The sequence below is a fragment of the Coptis chinensis genome, chromosome 2 (assembly GCF_015680905.1).
Source record: "Coptis chinensis isolate HL-2020 chromosome 2, ASM1568090v1, whole genome shotgun sequence".
NCBI classification, from domain to species: domain Eukaryota; kingdom Viridiplantae; phylum Streptophyta; class Magnoliopsida; order Ranunculales; family Ranunculaceae; genus Coptis; species Coptis chinensis.
Window position 1 is genome coordinate 75,169,758 of NC_141457.1, and position 20,513 is coordinate 75,190,270.

General features: G+C 35.8%; 3 protein-coding genes and 1 pseudogene across 6 annotated transcripts; 1 reads left to right on the plus strand and 3 right to left on the minus strand.

Moving 5' to 3' along the window:
* Positions 1-3,379: 3,379 nt before the first annotated feature.
* On the minus strand, positions 3,380-5,040 carry LOC147517843 (putative aspartic proteinase GIP2 pseudogene; annotated as a pseudogene). Its single transcript, XR_015211586.1, has one exon. The product of XR_015211586.1 is annotated as a putative aspartic proteinase GIP2 pseudogene (transcript).
* Positions 5,041-5,329: 289 nt separating this feature from the next.
* Positions 5,330-6,331, minus strand: LOC147517844 (glycine-rich RNA-binding protein 4, mitochondrial-like). 2 transcript variants are annotated; one of them, XM_086589916.1, is made up of 4 exons: positions 6,074-6,331; positions 5,941-6,009; positions 5,760-5,866; positions 5,330-5,703 (listed from the first exon to the last, which is right to left on the minus strand). In XM_086589916.1, the coding sequence occupies exons 1-4, from the start codon at positions 6,288-6,290 to the stop codon at positions 5,617-5,619; spliced, it is 480 nt and encodes a 159-aa protein (XP_086446042.1). In that variant the 5' UTR covers positions 6,291-6,331; the 3' UTR covers positions 5,330-5,616. The 2 variants fall into 2 exon arrangements, with proteins under 2 accessions (XP_086446042.1, XP_086446043.1); XM_086589917.1 differs by having other exon boundaries at positions 5,330-5,689; positions 6,074-6,329.
* Positions 6,332-7,197: 866 nt separating this feature from the next.
* Positions 7,198-8,113, plus strand: LOC147517845 (uncharacterized). The gene has a single exon (XM_086593728.1). The coding sequence runs from the start codon at positions 7,198-7,200 to the stop codon at positions 7,939-7,941; it is 744 nt and encodes a 247-aa protein (XP_086449854.1). The 3' UTR covers positions 7,942-8,113.
* A 6,163-nt stretch (positions 8,114-14,276) lies between these two features.
* LOC147517846 (LYR family of Fe/S cluster biogenesis protein) lies at positions 14,277-17,913 on the minus strand. 2 transcript variants are annotated; one of them, XM_086589918.1, is made up of 3 exons: positions 17,794-17,913; positions 16,588-17,246; positions 14,277-14,884 (listed from the first exon to the last, which is right to left on the minus strand). In XM_086589918.1, the coding sequence occupies exon 2, from the start codon at positions 17,234-17,236 to the stop codon at positions 16,958-16,960; it is 279 nt and encodes a 92-aa protein (XP_086446044.1). In that variant the 5' UTR covers positions 17,237-17,246; positions 17,794-17,913; the 3' UTR covers positions 14,277-14,884; positions 16,588-16,957. The 2 variants fall into 2 exon arrangements, with proteins under 2 accessions (XP_086446044.1, XP_086446045.1); XM_086589919.1 differs by lacking the exon at positions 14,277-14,884 and having other exon boundaries at positions 16,571-16,786; positions 16,898-17,246.
* Positions 17,914-20,513: the final 2,600 nt, after the last annotated feature.

Consider the following 20,513-nt stretch of genomic DNA (forward strand, 5'->3'; position numbering starts at 1 on the left):
TGTGTTATACATTACTTTGAAATTTGACCTGAGTATCTACAGCTAACATTCACATTTGTCAAACACGTTCGCATTGATGTGTAGTAAGTTTACTGAGTATTGGTCACAATCACAATATTGCTCGATCAAAACAAATGCTACAATCAGGAGTTATTGGTTCAATCTCTTGCAATTCTACCAACATTATCATAAAACTTACAATTCCCATTCGAAAGGGGAACTTCACATATCTTATTATTATAACCAACTTAATCCTCAACTACAAAACACATTTAAATTCGGAAATTAATAAGAAGGATTTTTGGTATAGGATTTTCTAACAACAATTTCTTAGACACCATCTATTTGGATCTGAATTTGAGTGTGCACAATTAAGTGATAAGGAACTCTGAATAACTCAATTCAAGAATAATTAATTTTAGTATGTTATAAATATTATGTAATAAATAAATAAATAATAAAATGATGATGAAATTTTAGGAGAATAATAATAATAATAATGAGCAAAAATAATTTTTAAATTCTATTTCAAAAAGTATAATATTGGATCGAGGCTGGGCGTATGCCCGGGTTCAAAAACTAGTACTATTCTAATCTACTATCTTGACATACCTAGTCAACCGTCAGATCTTATACAATCTAACGTCCATATGTGCATATAAGAAACCAAGCAAACAAATAAGAAAAGGCAAAATTGATATTTTTGCCTTTTTCACAAGCTTGTTTTTCGTCGTTCATATTAATTTCAATTCTTTCTTCGCGAGATTATTAATTTTTAACAGTTTTGTCAAAGCCGCGGAGTTCTCTTCTTCTTGTTTGTGAGCTTCGAACTAAAGGGAGTAAAGGCAGCTATGGGTAAGGAGAATATCCATATAAGCATTGTTGATATTGGTCTATTGTTGACATTGAAGACCAATATTTCCTTCAAGCCTACGTGATGTTAGTAAGAAAGAACCCAAAACTCAGGGAAAATAAACACCCATACATCCAACAATAACTTCATTTGCACCGAAGTTCTTATTTTGGCATAAAACCATTAAAGTTCTTATAATAGTATAAAACCATCAAAGTTAACCAAAAATTTAATTCAAGCAAGTGAAACAGAGAAAGAACAAACACCCCAAGATATAGAAGTTAAATTAGTGAACTGAAATGAGGTTAGAAACATGGGGTTTCCTTTGTTTTCCATTTTTAAAAAATAGTATGGGATTTTCTTGTTCTCAACCCCAGTAGAGTATTTGCTGTAAAATATTTTGCTTCGTTTAAGCTAATGATGTATTTGATTTCTTTTAGCCTACGGACTTCCAGGTCGCTAAGTTTATAAATTCTTATGTCTGCAAACTGGTTGCCTCTACCTACAGAAATCTAAATTTTATAGGTTTTGGAACTACAATCTTCGATTATTTGGTGGCAACCTGTCCATGTCAAGAAGACTCACTATCTCAGAGAAGTCGAAAATTTGACAAGAATACAACCCAAAACATAATTTACACTAGTTTTCAGTCTAAGCTGTCATCCTTCATGCTCAATTTTGGTGTACTTTATTGCATGATTCAGATTTGAGAAGCCAATAGATATGTAGAAACCTTGAACACGAGAGAAAAATCAATCCATGCATGTACATAAAATAGAAATGCAAGTTTAAACCAGTGAAAATACACAATGATATACCCCTTTTAAGAGAGAGGAGAGTCGGTTTTCTAAAAGAAAATGACATTTGGAGTCGCCTGTTCAATCATTGATATATATAAAAGGAACATGAATACACCATCTTCAATATGTTTAAGTTGAAGGATGAATCGTATAAATTACCAAATATAAATTTTGGGAAAAAAATAGACCTTAAATTTCATTCTTTCGCGTCAAGCGAGAGCTTGTTTTTGGTAGAGAAAAAAAAAAACGTGTATGAAGAAGAAGAACGAGTTGTGAAAAGAATAAAATGATTTTTCTATTTGTGTGAAAGAAACTAACATTTTCGCCCCGTTGTTATTTGTGGTCCAATTTTTTTTTATTTGTTTGGTTTTCTAGAAATAGATCTAGCCATTAGATTTTGTTTGATTTGAAGGTCGGCTGTGTATGTATGTTAGAATAGTATGTCGACATAGCCAGCCCGAAATATACATATATATATATAACTCAAAACCAAAAAAAATCTCACTCGGCATTCACAATTTCTCCCACGTAATCTTCTCTCATATTTTATTTCCACTCTCCTATTTTCTCTCCACTATCACCGCCCTCCCACTCCTGGTTCTCTTGATGATTCTATAATGTATAAAGATCATTAATTTGCTCTAACTCCCAATCCAATTGAAACCCCCAAAATGATTTATTAGCATTAATATATAACAACAACAATCTTAATAACAGTGCATACCAGTTCAAAAAATATGAAATAGATCAATTAAAAGACCTCAAATCAATAAAGAAAGGAGAAGAAATTCCTTTGATTTAATAGGAGAAAAAAGGTCCAAAGGCAGAACAATTTTCTAGTGTTGTCTTGTTTGCAAGGTCTTCACAAAAGAAAAATAAAATAAAATTCCTTTGCTTAAAACAAAAACTGAATCCTCATGATTTAATTTGTAACAGGAGAGAAGAGAGATTTAATATATAAAGTCTTGACATAGATTTTGCTTCCAATTCCATTGTCTTGCTCGCATGTTTGCAACAGGAGAGAGAAAAAATAGAGAGATATGGTAAAAAAAAAAAGAGTTAAAACATTAAATATGACCGATTTTAAAAGTACATACTTATTTTAAGTTAAAATAAGTACGAAAGTAAACTTTCACTTAGAAAATGAATTCAAACGTAATTTTTTGTGGATATGACATTCACCATAAAAATCATCTCTACAAAATTTCAGCTCATTTGGAAATTTCTAATCTAGACAAAAATTGATGTTATCTTTAAAAAGAAATCTAACGGTCAAGAAATATCGAGTTTTTGCAATATATTTTATCTAGGTTAGAGGTTTCCAAATGAGCTAAAATTTTGTGGAAATGATCTTTATGGTTAATATATCATATCCACAAAATATTACGTTTGAATTCATTGTCTAGATTAAGTTTTACTTACGTACTTATTTTTAACTTAAAATAAGTATGTACTTTTAAGATCGCCCGATTAACGGAAAAAAAAAACCTTCTAAGATTGACCCTCTCTATATATATATATATTATATTATCGAAAAATAAAAACACATTTTATAAAATGGAACTTCCCTGGGCTATGTGAGTACGTAATGTAAAAATGGCTTATGGTTATCCATGGTAGTATGGTACTAAAGAAAAATTACAAAGCAACCGTTGATCAATTTGGTACCACTAAAGTTTAGAGTGCGGTCATTTTCTTGTATATATCTCAATTCAAAGTCATGCTGTGATGCCAAAACCGATCAAAAAATTAAAATCGAAAATGGTAACGAAGCCAGAGATTAATTTGCAGCTTTCTTGACACATACATTCTCTAGTAGCTACTTGAAAAGATAACAAATGAAATCCCTAAAAATTTGACTACCTTCTTCCACAAAATTTGATCGTACGTTCACGATGCACAGCCAAATACACATACAACAATGAATTCTCCTTCAAACACTTGATGTGAAGTTGAAATTAGAACATGTAGTTTGCCTGAACAACAGTGAAGAACTGAACCCAAGTCTTGATGTCGCTAGATCAAATTGTAACAAATTGTCCTCCAACTGATACCCACCAATAACAATAGAAGTTCTCGGGTTCAGACCACCATCAACAAAACCCAAACACAACACATTGTCGCTTACTTGCACCATTGAATTCGCCCCAAATATCCTCCAAAACACTTTTTTACTATGCAAAACTAAATCAATACTTGGAACTGGGGGCCCAACCCTTGTACTCCCCAAATTCTTGGAGTTGAAACAGAACCCAAACGGTGCAACAGATGCGACTCTAGGGAGATAACTGGCTTCTTTGACAAAGGCCCCGGTTAAAGCATTATAGATAGAAGTCGCCAAAACTGTGTATGGGTTAACTGTACTGATCTTGGTCCCACCAAATCCATCACTGTGAATAGACAACAACGATTTGTTGACCGAGATGTGTTTGTTGTTGACTAATATTGACTTGACCCCAATGAAGTATTCATATGATGGGTCACCTTGGCTATAAACAGGTGCTGTGCTGACAGGGTTATTGAGGAGAGGTGTGTAAATAAGAGAAGTTGAGATGTCTATATTTGGTTGCATAAGATAGGGTCTATTCCCAAAAAAAATGACTCCATTTCCTGAAGGAGCAGATGTCAAGCAAATGGCAAATTTTCTATGCAAACTGAATGCAGCGGCAAATAAAGATGGCATACCAATTTTCGCCTTACTTAGTCCAGCCATACCCGTAGCACCACTGGCTAGCCCTTCTAGTAAAAAGGTAGATCCACATGTGAAAATGAAATGTGGGACAGAAACAACAGGACCAGGGTTTTTACCATTTGTCGATTGGACAGAGACAACATCTTGAGCAAGCTCGCCACTTGTTGCGGGACCATTGACTGTGTTAGCTGGAAACATGCCGCAAGTATTGTTGTTGCACCCAGGTTTGGGAGCAGAGAAACACTCCCCACATCCATTGGCTTTAGCAAGTGAACATGGAGCGGATCGACAATGTGCTGGGAAGTATGACGAAGACACGTAGCCTTGATCACAATCGACCCATAAAAACAGACCACCGAGATCCATAACTAGCTTAATGGACACAAGTGGGGTTCTCTGTTTGATATGTGTTAAGTATTGATGAGTGGATGCATCTTTAGAAACAGGAAGAACAAGTGCATGCGGGCGAAAAGTATGTTTAGAATGGCAGAAAGAAATGAAGAGGAGAAGAATAGTGAAGATGAGGGGGAATTGAAGAGAAACAGCCATCGACTTGAAAGGTGGTGTGAACATCTATGATCTATGGCAGTAGTACAGTTCATATATATATATAGAGGGTAAGAGATGTGGGGAGAAGACGTGGAAGCTACCATAGTACCATTGACTATATGTATATTATCCTGCCAGCCAACACTCATAGATATCTGAGGCTTGACTTTGACATTGGACTTCTACCGAGGATTTCACGCACCAGGAGCCAACAGACGTCATCTCAATTCTTAAGAATAATTTTGAACACCCCCGCTCCACTTTTCACAAAAATTAATATATAAAACAAGAATATCAACATTCTAGTTTGAGCTGAACATCAACACACTACTAAATCACACCAACTTGTCAGCTTCAGTATGAAATTTGCGAGCAGCGTGAGTTCTCAGTTCTTACTACATAATGAGGAGACTTATAGTTCCTCTATCAGAAGTCTGATTCCTAATCATAATCTTAAATAATTAACGGGTAATTTTCTTCCATAGTACTTTGAAGTTTCAACTATAAAAAATACCGACAGTTAGGATATTCACAAGGACTTCACTGAGCAACAACGCCACTTTTCATACTCTATTAGTTCGTGGGTCTACAAACATTAATACATTTACAACCACTGCAAGCATATCGTGATCTTCATTAAAAGGTTCTGACTAACCAACTACACATTCACCACAACTCCAAGGAATTTCAAGCACAAAAGTGAAATAGGAGGATGGACCTGATCAAAATGTATACTGTGGAGTCCTTGTATGACTTGTAGGTGATTCAGGTTTTGCGATTGTAACAGCAATGAACCTGCCACAGAAAAACTGAACAGACAAATTGCAAGTGTCTAATTTTCACCAAAGATAAAAATAACACAAACCTTGGCATCCATTTCTTTCACAGCTGATTGTGCAGCATCTTCATTAGTAAACCAAACATAAGCAAACCCCAAAGATTCTATTGATTTCTTATCCATTATAATCTTAACTGCAAGAGCCATGGGAAAGTGTGAAAAAATGGTACAAATATAAGACCATCAATCACGGTAAATGGAAAATTACCCCGGTTAACTTGTCCAAAGCGCGCGAATGTCTTGGCCAAGAAACCTTCGGGTACTGATTTTGAAAGTCCTGCATACATGGAATACTAACTTTAATAAGCATTGTTAAGATTATAGATAGGGTCAAATTTTACCTTTGATGAAAATCCTCGTTGAATGAGACTTCTCTTCTTCAATTGGTGTAAAACAATAGAGTATTGGAATAGGTGCAGAATGTTGTTCCAATGAAATGTTAAGTGAAATTTGATAATTTTTTTTACAGATTAGGGGTCTTGTAAGAGAATGTTTTGGAATTGAGGAGAAATTATGAATTTTAAGTGGGAATTTGTGGTGGGTTAGAGTTAGAGCCATTTTCAAAACCCTAATTTTGAAATGAATAGAGACGGTTTTAAATTGTGCCGCGAAACTCAACAATATCGGATTTCATGGTCCGAAATGTCGCAATGTGTGATATTTATCAATGATAAATGAAAGAATTTTTAAATTTGTTTAAACTATTAAGAGAATTTAGCTTCATATATATAAACTACCACCAAATATTAACACATTTGGTCACACATTGTTTGGAAATTGGAATACAAACACTCTTCCTCTTTTGCGCTTGGCATTTTATTTTGTGGCATATGGATTGTAACACTCTTTCGCCTCTGCTACTGAGCTGGTCAGCTTCTTTGCAGTAACTTGAGTTGTAATTATTTGTTCAGTTGGTTTTATATTGTTTTGTTTTCTACTTGGCAAACACTCATTGTTGCGCACCTGTCTCTGAGGCAGACATTGGTTGTTGGAGATAGAATAGAGATTAGGTAACGATTCAGTCGCTCTAAAAATATGCATTGTAAATATGTTGATATAAGATATTGACCATATAATCTAGTACGCTATTGGTTTCAACTTTGGCCAACCAAACTCAAATATCCAATTGGCTGACCAAGGCTTAGGTGAAAATTAAATAACCAGCTTGTTACCTAACAATAACTAAACCTTAGGGCTCAGGCAAGATGCATGAGACACCTCTCTATTCTCCCAACCCTATAACTTTCATTTCTTTAAGAACTTCTTTTTCATTTCTTTGATCACTAAATTCTTTCCATCCCTATCAAAAAGGACCCAAGAAGGCCGAAAGAATGTGAATTCGACTAGAAAATCGACTATAAAGGCCTAAACAATGTACATAAAGTACGACAACATTCTTACTTGCTCAAGAACTCAAACTTCTTAAAAAGCAAGCCTCATAAGAAATTCTCAGTTAAACAAAAAGATGGGGAGAATAACATTCTCCATGACTATCGTCGCTGTTTTTCTAGTGCTTACAGCAAAAATCGTGTCTCCATTACCCCCACCTCACCCACTTTGTCTCTCACAATTTGCCTTAGCTAATCAAGCCTGCTCCTTAGTACCTATAGAACACTCTGCTCCAACAAATTCAGAAAGAGCTGAGATTTTCACTCAAGTCTCAAATGATTCTGAAGATGATGAGGGCGAGGAAGGCGATGGAGATGATGCTGATGACAATGATGGCGGTACTGATGAAGGTGACGACGACGAGGATGACGGTGATAATGAGGATGAACATCAACATGAACATGGACATGAAGGTAGGAATGGGCGCGGGCGTGGGCGTGGGCGTGAGCATAGGCGTGGGAATGGGACTGAAACTGGGACTGGGCATGGGACTGGAAATGAGACTAGGAATGGGACTAGGAGTGGAGGAGGACACAGGCGTGAACATGGACGTGGGAATGGGCACAGGCACCAATCGCGCGATAGGGAAGGTGATGAACATGGGCATAGGCATAGGCATAGGAGTAGCAGGCATAGGCACCACCATTCACCCGAGAATGAGGAGTGTTGTAAGTGGTTGAATGAGGTGGACTCCTCCTGTGTCTGCGACTTGTTAATTCGCCTTCCACACTTCCTGAGAAGGACTTCACATGCTATCCTGGTTAACGTGCGAAACTCTTGCAATGTCACCTACGAATGCCAAGGCCGATTCTTGCAGTGATTATGCTTGAAACTTAATTAATCGTGTTTTATTGGGTATTTTGAGTTGCAAATGACCTACGAAAATTTACTATCAACTTATGATAAAGTGATGATATTCCATGTAAAATCAGATCTGTTAAGACTTTTATTATCAACCAGAATCAAAATATCGAATGATAGTCTTCTTTTCATTATCTACAATGTAATTGCCTGGAAAGTGTTATGTAATTAGCTCTTTTTAATAATAGTTATCTGGATTTTGAGCAAGGAATTTGACTTAACTTGGCTGGTTAGTCTCAAAATAAACTATTGAAAAATGATCACATTGTAGAAATTCCATCCGTTCTTTGAGACACAACTAGTTTTCGAACTCGTCCTACGAACGGGTGTCATTATATTAAATTATTTTAAAAAATATTAGCAATTATACAGAACTATGAGATATATATGATAATTATATTAATCACTCATTCAAATTTCTTGCACCACTCTCAATAAAAAAAAAACACCAAACCTTGATAAAACCTATTGACTTCTTTTAGTTGTTAGGTTTAATAATTGAAGTTTTATGAGAATGTTCAATGTGGCGAAGATGATATTGAAACTACTTGAATAGCAAGACACTCTCAATCATAATAAAAGAATTATGATAAACACTATTTAAAATGCAAAACTATACTTGTTGAGACATTATTTTCCCCCTATAAATAATACAATTATGTTTCGAGGTTAGTTCAATGCATTTGCATCAAGTTTCCGATTTTATGTTAATTATTCATTGAGGTTAGTTCAATGTAGTTATTGCATTTAGTTTTTGATTTCCTATTAATTATTCTTTGAGGTTAGTTCAATGCAGTTACATCAAGTTTTCGATTTTATGTTAATTATTCTTTGAGGTTAATTCAGTGCAGTTGTATCAAGTTTATGATTTCTCGTTAGTTATTCATTAAGGTTAATTTAGTGCAGTTGCATCCAGTTTTTGATATTTCGTTAATTAGTTTTTGAGATTAGTTAATTGCATTTCCATCCAGGTTCCAATTTCTCATTAATTTCTCTTTCAGATTAGTTCAATATATCTGCATCCAGTTTCTGATTTCTAGTTAATTATTTTTAGAGGTTAGTTCGATATTCAATGCATTTGCATCTAGTTTCAAATTTCTGATTATTTATGCTTTGAAGTTATTTCGACCAGTTACATTCGATTTCTGATTTCTAGTTAACTATTATTTGAGGTTATTTCATTGCATTTGTATCAAGTTTCTGATTTCCCGTTAAATATTTCTCAAGATATTGCATCTAATTTCTGATTTACCATTAGTTAATCTCTGATTTTAGTTTTACGCAATTGCATCTAGTTTATGATTTTCCGTTAATTATTCTTTGATGTTAGCTCAATGTAGTTGCATCCAATTTTCGATTTCTAGTTAATTGTTCTTTGAGGTTAGTTCAATATCAAGTTTTCGATTTCCCGTTAATTATTTTTTTAGGTTAGTTCAATGTAGTGACATCAAATTTATGATTTCCTATTAATTATTCATTGAGATTAGTTCAGTGCAGTTGTATCCATTTTTCAATGTTTCGTTAATTAGTCTTTGAGATTAGTTCATTGCATTTGCATATAGTTTCTGACTTCTCATTAATAACTCTGAGGTTAGTTCAATATATATGCATCAACCATCAAAAAATGTATATATGTGCATCTAGTTTTTTTATTATTTATGTTTTGAGGTTAGTTCGATGCAATTTACATCTGGTTTATGATTTTTCATTAACTATTCTTTGAGGTTATTTCAATGCATTTGCATCTAGTTTCTGATTTTCCACCAATTATTCTATGAGGTTAGTTCAACGCAGTTGCATTATGTTTTTGATTTTATGTTAATTATTTTTTGAGATTAGTTCAATGTATTTGCATCCAATTTTCGATTTTCCATTAATTATTATTTGAAGTTTGTTTGATGTATTTGCATACCGTTTCCAATTTCCCGTTAAATATTTTTCAAAGATTTGCATCCAATTTCTAATTTCTCGTTAGTTATTCTCTGACGTTAGTTTAATGCAGTTACATCCAATTTTTTATTTTTAGTTAATTACTTTTTGAGTCTGGTTTATTGTATTTACATAAAGTTTCCGATTTCCTGTTAGTTACTCTTTGAGCTCAGTTCAATGTATTTGAAGCCAGTTTCCGATTTTCTTTTAATTATCCAATGTGGTGTGTAATATCAACTTCAAACAGGGCATAAAAATAAATTATGTTTGATTTACTATGTGGGATCATACAAAATTATCCAATTCCCGATTTCCCGTTAATTATTCTTTAAATTATACATGACCCACTATGTGGGATCTTCAAAGATTATCTACGAACGTGTGATGTTATATTAATTATTCTGAAAAATATTTACAACTATATATACATAACTATTATATATGAATATTATATTGATCACTCATCCAAATTTCTTATAACGTTAAAACCCCACTATCCATTAAAAAAAAACTCACCCTTGATAAAACCCTTCAACTTCATTTTGTTGTTTAATAATATAAGTTTGATTAAAGTTTTGTGAGATTGCCTAATAAGGCGAAGTTCATATTGACGCTACTTGAATAGCAAGGCGTTCCCAATCACATGAAAAGAGATAAGATAAACACTATTTTAAATGCAAAACTATACTTATTGAGACATTCCCACAACATATAACATAACTATGTTTTGAGGTTAGTTTAATGCTTCCTCCAATTGGTGATCAAATTAAGGTCAACACAGATGGGGCTTCTAGAGGAAACCCAGGTCCAACTGGGTTGGGTGGATCCTTTAGAAATATTCATGGTGATTTTGTCTTACTCTTGAGCAAGGGTATCGGAATTGCAGACAACTATACAGCCGAGTGCATGGCTATATTGGAGAGTGTGGAGCTTGCCCTTTCAAAAGGATAGAGCAATCTCTGGGTGGAATTAGATTCGGCAGTAGCTGTCACAACTTTTAAGTCAGGGGCATTCCTTGGCAACTCCTATGCAGATGGAAAATTTGCACGACGAAGGTGCAAAGCTTGAAAATATCGCACAACTAGAGAGAGGCTAACCTAGCCGCAGACCAGGCGACAAAATTTGGATCTTTCTTAGCTGAGAATGAAGCTTTTGTATCAAATGGCAGACCCCATGGCTATATGAATGGGAGGTTCCATATGGTTGCTATTTTATAATATCTTGAGCCTACATCGTATAGCATGTAGGTTCTACCACTCCTATACAGTTATTTTATTTCGTTTCTTTCCTTAATTCAATTTACACTTACCAAGCAAAAAAAAATGTTAGTTTATTGCATTTGCATCCAGTTTCTGATTTTCAATTCAATTATTTATTTTTTGATGTTAGTTCAATGCAGTTGTATCTAGTTTCCGATTTCCCGTTATTTATTTTTTGAGGTTAGTTCAATGCATTTGCATCCAATTTCCTATTAATTGTTCTTCAAGGTCAGTTCAATACATTTGCTTCCGATTTCCCGTTAATTATTTTTTGAGATTATTTTAATGCATTTGCATCCAATTTTTGATTTCTCGTTTATTATTCGATAAGGTTGCATTTGCATTTAGTTTCCGATTTTCCGTTAATTATTGTTTGAGGTTAGTTCAATAAATTTGCATCCAAAGTGGATGATGCATTAAATCTATCCAACTTTATTTGTTTAGGCCCATATAGACATATAGTGCATACAATTCAATTTTATTTGTTGTCCGCTTAGTTTTGATTGTACACCGTTACTTATTTTATGATTAGTTGACTTTTATTTTTCCTTTTTTGTCCCAGTCACATGTGTAGTTAACAAATATAGAAAGTAAATGTTCAGGCAACTCAATTTATTTTTTCCTTCGTTATTTCATTGTCTTTTTCTAAAAAGAAACTTTGTTATGTTAAACTTCACCTAAGATTAGTGTAAAAACTATTCTCTGCGTAAGGGTTTTAGAAAAATCGTTTTCGGTGAAAACTATTGTTTTTAGCAATTTAGTTTTCTGTCTCCTATTTTTTCATAATTAGCTACAGTGTTTAGGAAAAGTTGGAGAATCTATGAAACTCTAGATGGGATTGCTTTATTCTTTATATCATATTTTTTTTAGTAATTAGTAATAGAGTTTAGAAAAAACTCAAGTCTGGTTTTTTCATAATTAGTCAAAGAGTTTTACAAATATTGGAAACTCTGTGAATGCTCAAAAAATAGAGCTAAGAGGGTATAGCTATAATATATATCTAAAGACTGGGGCTGGAAATGGAGCGGGTTCGGGTCGGATTAGACTATATCCATGCCCAGATCCATTTTTTCAATACAAAACCAGATCCGGATCCATGACCCGAATGGATCCAAAATGGCATACCATATCCGAACCATTTATGTAAATGGGATAATCGGATCCGACTCGAATTGCGAACCACAAGTTCTCAATCACCCACGTGTCTACAAACAAGAGAAACCTATTATTATTTGGAAGATATATTAACAAAATTTTATATTTTGGATTCGGATCTAGGAGGATCCGAACCGTTTAGAGTAAAACCATATTTGAATCCGAATTAAAAATGGATAATCCATATCCGACCCATTTTCTTATTCGGACTCATTATTAAGGTCAAAACCCGTTGAAATGGGTTTGGATCGGGTCGGATTCGGGTCAAAACCCGCACCATTTCCAGCCCTAGACACAACTGAGTAAGCCACACGATGTCTGAACTTCATACGAATAGCCTGGGCGAACAAAAAAAAACATGGATAATAAAATAGAAACTCACATAAATGATAAATGTGAATCTATTGAGCTGTTGCGAGAATTCTGTATCCCAAACGACTTCTCTTGAGGTCACAACCGACCAAGAAAGTCACCCACCCAAGACTGTGGTAGTTAGCACAACAAACTCAATAGAACAATAAATGCTACTACTTAATCCACAGACAATCTATAGCAAACAATAAGTATGAAAATAAATGCAAAATGACATAAGAATTAAGATGGTTCGGTAAATGTTACTTACGTTCACATGAGAGCCGAGTTTCTTTTATAGTAAAGATTGAAGAGTTTACAAGAGTTAACTAGAATCAAGAACAAACAATCTCACTCAAACCCTAGCTCAATAGAGCTTCCACAAGTTCCTTGAAAATGAATCTCTCAAAGTTGTTTCAACCCTAATAATAAGTTTCATTTTATATGTGGGGAAATTTTTTTATGAGAAAATGGGATTTGGACCGAAATTTCAACAAACTGTCGAAATTCCAAAATATCTCACATAGGGGTGGTTTTGGCCGATGCCCACAAGTGGTGGGAACATGGAATTCCAGTAGCTTTGGTCCCAAACGATGTGTGCAGATCGCACAAAGTTCTTCCCAACGACTTTGCCAAGTCACTCGGGTTTCTTCCCAAACGACTTCAACAGATCAGTCAGGCGTCAATTCTAGTAATTTTCCCTCCAAACGACCTCTTTAGATCGTGAGGGAGCTTCAACTACGACACGGTACGCGGATACGGTCGTTCAAGCATATTGGTCAGACACTAGAGCAAAGCTTGACGGTTCCATAAGCCAACATGAGCCACTGGTAGAGAGGGTATGGCAACTTAATCACATTAAATTAATAACTCAGTGCAGAATAAGTTATCAAGAATGTTGAGAGAAGCCACTAAGTCATGCACAATAGGCATCTTCTACTGAAATTAAAATTTCAAATGCAGAGGAAAGTCTTGCAAAGTAACTGAGACCAAGACCTGAATACCTAATACGGACCAGGTTTGGTGGCTCAATTGTTCGTTTTACACTTAAATTTTAAGGTACCAGTGCTGAACGCTGAACGCGGAAACAGTTGTAATATATTGTTTGCTAGTAGGTCTGTACTTTACTACGAAAAATACATAAAATCCTTAGTTCTCTTTCATGACATATTTCTACCAACCTTGACCATCCATCCACGATTTCTTCCATATGTAGCATCAGTCTGATTCTTTGTACAATCTAGTTTCGTACCAAGATAATTGGGATAGTGAGGGAAGTACATTCACCGAAGTCAAGGGTAACAAATAAGAAAAGCAGAGGACGAAGAACAATGAAAGCAAGGGAGTGAAGTGCAGGTTTGGAGACGACTCCATTCATCTTCTATTCTCTTCCCCGCTTTTCAGGAAAACAAGCGGATTAGAGAGCCAACTTCATGAATAAAAGAGCATTTCAAGATGTTACATCACTTACATCGCCCTAGCATAATCATGTCTCGCGAGCACTATATTTCAGGTCCTGGGCAAATTTACTAGCGTCCAAGGAAAAAAATACATCAAATACTAATATTTGTCTGTCCTGGGCAAATTTACTAGCGTCAAGGAAACAAAACATCAAATACTAATATTTGCAACAAAATTGAAGTCAAAATCCATGGAAACATTCTGAGTGATTCCCAATCATTATACTTAAAACAATAAACTGGAGAAAATGGAGAGTCAAAAGACTATCACAGAAATCGAACAAATATATATCATTCAGGGAGTTTGATTGCACAAGAGGCTTGTAGAACAATCGAAGTCATGATTGAAATCAAGCTTCAACGAAGCAAGCAACCTGTTCAATTAGCCATTCAATCCCTAACAGAGCTTCTTCCTAAGAATGACTCCATCTTACCACGCCCACTTCTTGGCATTGATAAATTAATAGCGGCATTCATCTGTTTCTTGAGTCTCACTGGTCTCCTCAACACCAGTATTCTCAGATTCAATATATGTATGGCAGGAAAGGACTTTGCTTTCCTTACTCTGCTTGCGGTTGTTCACCTTCAAGCATGAGTGACCCACGTTCGAGCTAGTCGAATCCTTTTTGTTATCCCGCTCCTGAGCCATAGCTACTAGGATCAGAAGTAACGGCTACTGACTTTCACTGCAGTAGTTTAGTATGAGCCAACACATCAACTTTCAACAAGCCTTTTGAAACCATACTTCCTGCAAGAATTCCAATATGAGCTTATGATGAAAATTTACATATAACAACATTTGAGCATATGCATTTAAAATATAGGGGACAAAACTGATAAAGACAAAATTCCAAAATAATAAACCCAAAAAACCACCCTGATTTCAAAAACACTCTCAAGGACAATAGTCGACTCTTGTCAAAAAGAGATAATAGTACCCCAGTATGCACAAGTGTCGGTGCATACCATCTTGCACAAACGTCTGTGCATACCAAACATCACAATAAAATGGTATGCACAAGTGTCGGTGCATGCCACCTTTGGTATGCACAGACGTCCAAGTATCACAAGAAAATGGTATGCACAAGAATCGGTGTATATCACTTTTGGTATGCACAAATGTCTGTGCATACCAAGTATAGAAGGGTAAAATTGGAAAGAGTGAAAGATAAAAAAAGTCAAGTCTATCCTTATTAATAGTTAAAACGTGAAATATGGTTTTTCTAGTAGTTATAAGCCAAAAAATGTCCTTATCAATGGTTTCAAAACCCGGCTGTCCTAGACTATGATTAAAATTAAAAATTGGGCCTTTGGGCTTATTTCTTGTAAAATATATTAGGCATCAATTTATATCTAAAGGACATGAAAAACGGCCAAATCAATAGACTAAGCTAAAGCTGTAGACTTGAAGCAAGAATTCAGTAATTTTCCTAATCAAAACCTCAGAGGAGCAGAACCACCTGATTAGCCTAAACCAGCAAGTCATCAACTTGTGAATACATACAATCACTTGAGATACAAGGAAAAAAAAATACACAATAGACAAAGGACCAAACTGAAATAATGAAACCGTCATTCCACTTGAGGAAGATACTTGATTTAGACAACTAGACTCCCTTTATGTTTTGCCATCAAAGGGAGCCCAGTATTAAAGCATACTGTTAATATTTAGAGATACATATTCCAGAAAAAATATCACAACAAATTTTTTTCCTTAATAGAAAACAAATTATAGTCCAGTGCAAGGCAAAGATATAAACCCAAAGAAAAAACGGAAGTCAAACAGTACAAAATGGAGTTCAAAAGACATCTGACTCCACCTATAACTCCTCCTTATCCTTTTTGGAAGAGATATTTTTTACTGAAGCAGGGTCAACATAAATGATATGAATATGCGCAATCCTTCAATAACAACTAGAAGTGTTTCGTTTTCGGATTTTTGTTACTATCAGCTTGATACATTTTCTCTTCAGGCATCCACTAAATTCTTGCCTACAGCAAGCTGTTTAAACCATTTCTTGAGATAATACTTTAGCTGGAAGTAGTTTTGAATGAGAAAAGCATTCCTATAGACCCTTGAAGTGATTAACTCAATAAGATAACTCCTCCACCTATAGGAACAATTACTGATATGGGATTGTAAAATGGCTGTGGGTTATACACTCAGAAAACCTCAAGGAGTACTTGAAATACTCCAAAGTAGCATTACAACAGAGGCAGACTGAAACAGGAGCCTGATACTCATTTATTTGCAAAACGTTAAACACTATGGATGCACTGATTATGACAATGAAGTTAACATAAGATGAACCAACCTAGCTATCAAATATTTACTGTTCATTATATCAGTCAAAACAGAAACCAGTTGTATCAATCTAGAACATACCCTTTCTAAACGACAATTAAAAAAAAAACAGCAACAACACCACCACCAATAATATATATACTCACTGGATTGATCGTCTGCTATATCATTCATGAACTGTTCTCGTTCGCTCTTCCTTGGTAAAGATATATTTCTTGATCAAACTACTGAAATAAACAGGTACCCTATCGTCTAGCTTACACCTCTACTTAAACTTTGAAAATCAGAATATCACCTCATTTCACCTCAAAAGACCAGTACCCTATCTCCTAAAGTCTAGCCTTCCTTCAAAAAAAAAAAAAGAAAAACACACAAAACTTCATCTCAGCCAACTTTGAAATATGGCATTTGTTTTTACTGAAAGACCACCACCAACACAGTTTTAAGGAGTTTTACCCTTAAAAAACTTGAACCATTTGAACTTTATCCCCTTAATTAAAAAGTTAAACAAACTAACTAGGGTAAAGGTTTTGATGGAGGAGAAGGGACAGGTACAGTGAACATAGAGATGGTGTTGGGACTTTTAAGTTGATGCAGCTGTTTGGCACCACGACGAAGCAAGTATTCAATGTAGATGAAGTTCTTGCGATCGACCTCCTTGGCGTTTCGATGAAACTCTTCAGACACAATCGCTTCAATCTTCTTCCTTTCTTCTGGTGCTTTTGCTCGAGCTGCTCTTAGAAATCCTCCGTATAAGGCCAACACTTGTTTCTGCAGTCCAGTTAACCTCTTCATTGCATTGAAACTGAAAAAAATTACATAAAAAGGGCCATATGTTAGATTTTCATGACATAGTATGCACAAAAATATACCTCATACTGATATGCTATTACTAATAGGAGTAATAGGTAATCATAAGTATAAAAACATAAAAGCCTAACATGATTATGGTGTCATTTTAACTGATTTAATGTTTCTTTGTTTTTAACTGTTGTGTAAAGTATTACAATTAAAGATGGGAGCTATAATGCCGGACGTCTGTAAAGTGTAAACAATGTTGCTACCTTCATTATAATTTTGCCTACTAAAGAAATTCTATATATTAAAACAGTACCTAGCACCAGAACAATATTTTGGAGTAACAAGAAACAAGCTTTACTATCCAAATTCAAGCATTCTTTAATATTTTTGTCAATGCCAAACAAAGAAAACAAATCAGTTGGAACCAAACCAAGCATGATTAAGTAATGACAAATAAACACACCCATCATAAATCAACATTAATTTAAACAAGTAATCTAGAACAATAAACCGTAGCTCTAATTCTATAATAAATGAGAGAGAGAGAGTACCTTGTGGTTTCAAGAGAAAAGAGCGGGTGCCATTTTTGTTCTGGAGAGGTTTGTTAAATTGGTGAAAAGGAGTTCCTTCCATTTTTTTTTGGTGAGGTTGGTTTTTAATAAATATGTAGCATGGGCCTGACCCGACCTGTTAGAAATTTGGGCTTTTAAATTTAACGGTTTAATTGGGTGGACCCGTACCCAATTGGCCACCATTATGGCACTTGGGATTTGGGAATATAGGGTGCACTCAGGAGTTTGTAGAATATGCCCCGGGTCTTAAAGACACTCACCGGCATGCATTCGGCACGTTTCACCTATGCATTCAATATTTCCATGAGTAAATTCTAAGACAATAAATAGGATGATTTTACTACAAGATGTTTGCATCAGTGAGTATTCAACACACTGGTTTGACTGCTAGCTTTTGCGAACGGTTCCCGAGTTCAATTCACCCCACTGTTGACCTGTTGGCGTTACAGTCGATTTGGCTCATAGATCAACTTTGCGACACATTTAGTTAATAGCTGCCAACATGTATTTCGGGAAAAATAAGAGCATAATAGCCGTTTGATGGTTCTAGATTCGATCTTGATCGTCTTCTGTATATAATTTTGTCTTTTAGTGCCAAGAAAACCCTAGCTTATTATTATCTGAGTCCCAGTAGTAGGTTGGAAAAGGACAAGTGTTGAATCAGTTTTTGAATTTTACACTCCGTCCCCAAATTTAAAAGTACCGTTTGTGTTGTGGATTATTTTACCTTTTAAGCTGAGGGAGCTTGTGGAAGTGGAACTATTCTATAATAATTGTTAAGTTTGTATGTTTCAAAATTATGGTCCTTTTAATAAAGATTATTGCTCTTGGTTAAGGAATTTAAGACGATGTGATTGGTTGATTCGACATTGAAAGTCCATAACTAAACAAGAGTCAGACTCTGCTCTTTTAAACCGTTGTAGTTCATTTAACACTAGGGTATGCCCGTGCCTATGACCCGCGAGACCTCAAGGCGCCTGCAGCGCTATCCCGACAACTCGTCGCGCTTTCGGCGCAAGGCATACGCGCACCTTTGGGGCGAAACAATTTGTCGCGCCTTCGGCACAAGGCCAGCCTAATTGCCCATTACCCAAAAGCCCAATAGCATTAATTGGGCCAACCAATTGTACAATACCATATCAAATTTAGAGCCCCAACAGTTTATGGGCTAGCCTAACAGTTTATAAGCCCAGCCACAATTGTTGGCTTTTGGCTGATTTTTTTATAGATCCCATGATATTGATTGCACTTAACAAAATTGCACAAACCCTCCAAACACTTGGATTTGTCAAGTCATATTTTGGTGAGATTAATTACCTACCATTGGATGGGGCCTTTTGGGCCTCACACTTCCCTATTTTGTTAGATAGATAATTATTAGAAAACCAACTAAAATGTTATCTCGTCTGTGAAGGAGTAATATTCACATCCAACGAATAGCACACACGTGTTCAACACACACATAACTACTAACCGACCTCATATTCTTGTCCTCATAGCTCGCTTCATAGTGACTCAAATCAGGTAAGCAACATATTCAACTCGCACCCAAAGCGACCACACCACCAACTGATCTCACCCATTCGTCCTACGAGCTCGCTTCAAAGTGACTCGAGTCGAGTGGACGATCTCGTCCAGCAACGACCTGCATAGCGTTCACTCCTCTCGTTTCGCAACGGCTCGTAACGTATGTCTTTATTACAACCATCAAGACCAGATCTTCAGGCACACTTCATGATAAATGTTCATAACTCGCCATCAAGGTTGGATCTAGCCTAATGCGGGAATGCAAGAGGCACGGGCACCTTGCCTATATAAAGAGGATAAGAAACTACGTTTTACCTGATTCAAGTCTCCCCCCAGTAGAGAGAACTTGATACGTAGGCAGTTCATCCAAACGAACTCGGTCAAACCCAATCAATCAACCCATCTCCCTCGAATTGCCTGCATCAGTAAGGTTAACCAAATATAATATTTACATTGGCACTGTCTGTGGCTCGATTTCTTGAGTTCACAACCCTTCAAATAGAAAAACCTTCAAATAAGTCTCAAGCCCATGAAGCATGGACAACCTACAAGAACAAATGAAGAGCATGGCCACCCAGATGGGAACCATGAACGACAACATCACCCTCTTACGACAGGAAAACACCGCACTAAAAAGCCAAGTGGCAGCCCAGAACCCTAACGGAGTCACCGCTGAGGACGATATTAACGAAGTGAACCAACAAATCAACGAGCTGTCCCAATGAATTGACCAGAGTACTGTGAAGAAGGATGCCACTCAGATTGTCCAGAAGATGTTGAAAACTTATCGAGCATCCCTATTCACACCGGAGGTACTCAGTAAATCCTCCCCGCACAATTTCATTAAGCCACGCTTTGTAATATATGATGGCAGTACGTGTCCTGGTCAACACTTAGCTCGCTACATCCAGGGCCTCGCACTCTATAGTGCGCAAGAGTTTGACTACTTGCAATGCCACTTGTTTCCTGCAAGTCTGAAAGAAAGAGCTCTCGACTGGTTCTACTCACTAGAACCGAACTCCATCGATAGCAGCTTCGAAAAGTTAGACGTAAGAAAACCGACGTCGACTCACTCTTCATGCTGTCTCAGAAGAAAGACGAGTCAATCCGCTTCTTCTTAGGGCGATTCAAGACAGACTTGCTGTCTATAGAAATCAAACTCCAAGAGTCCT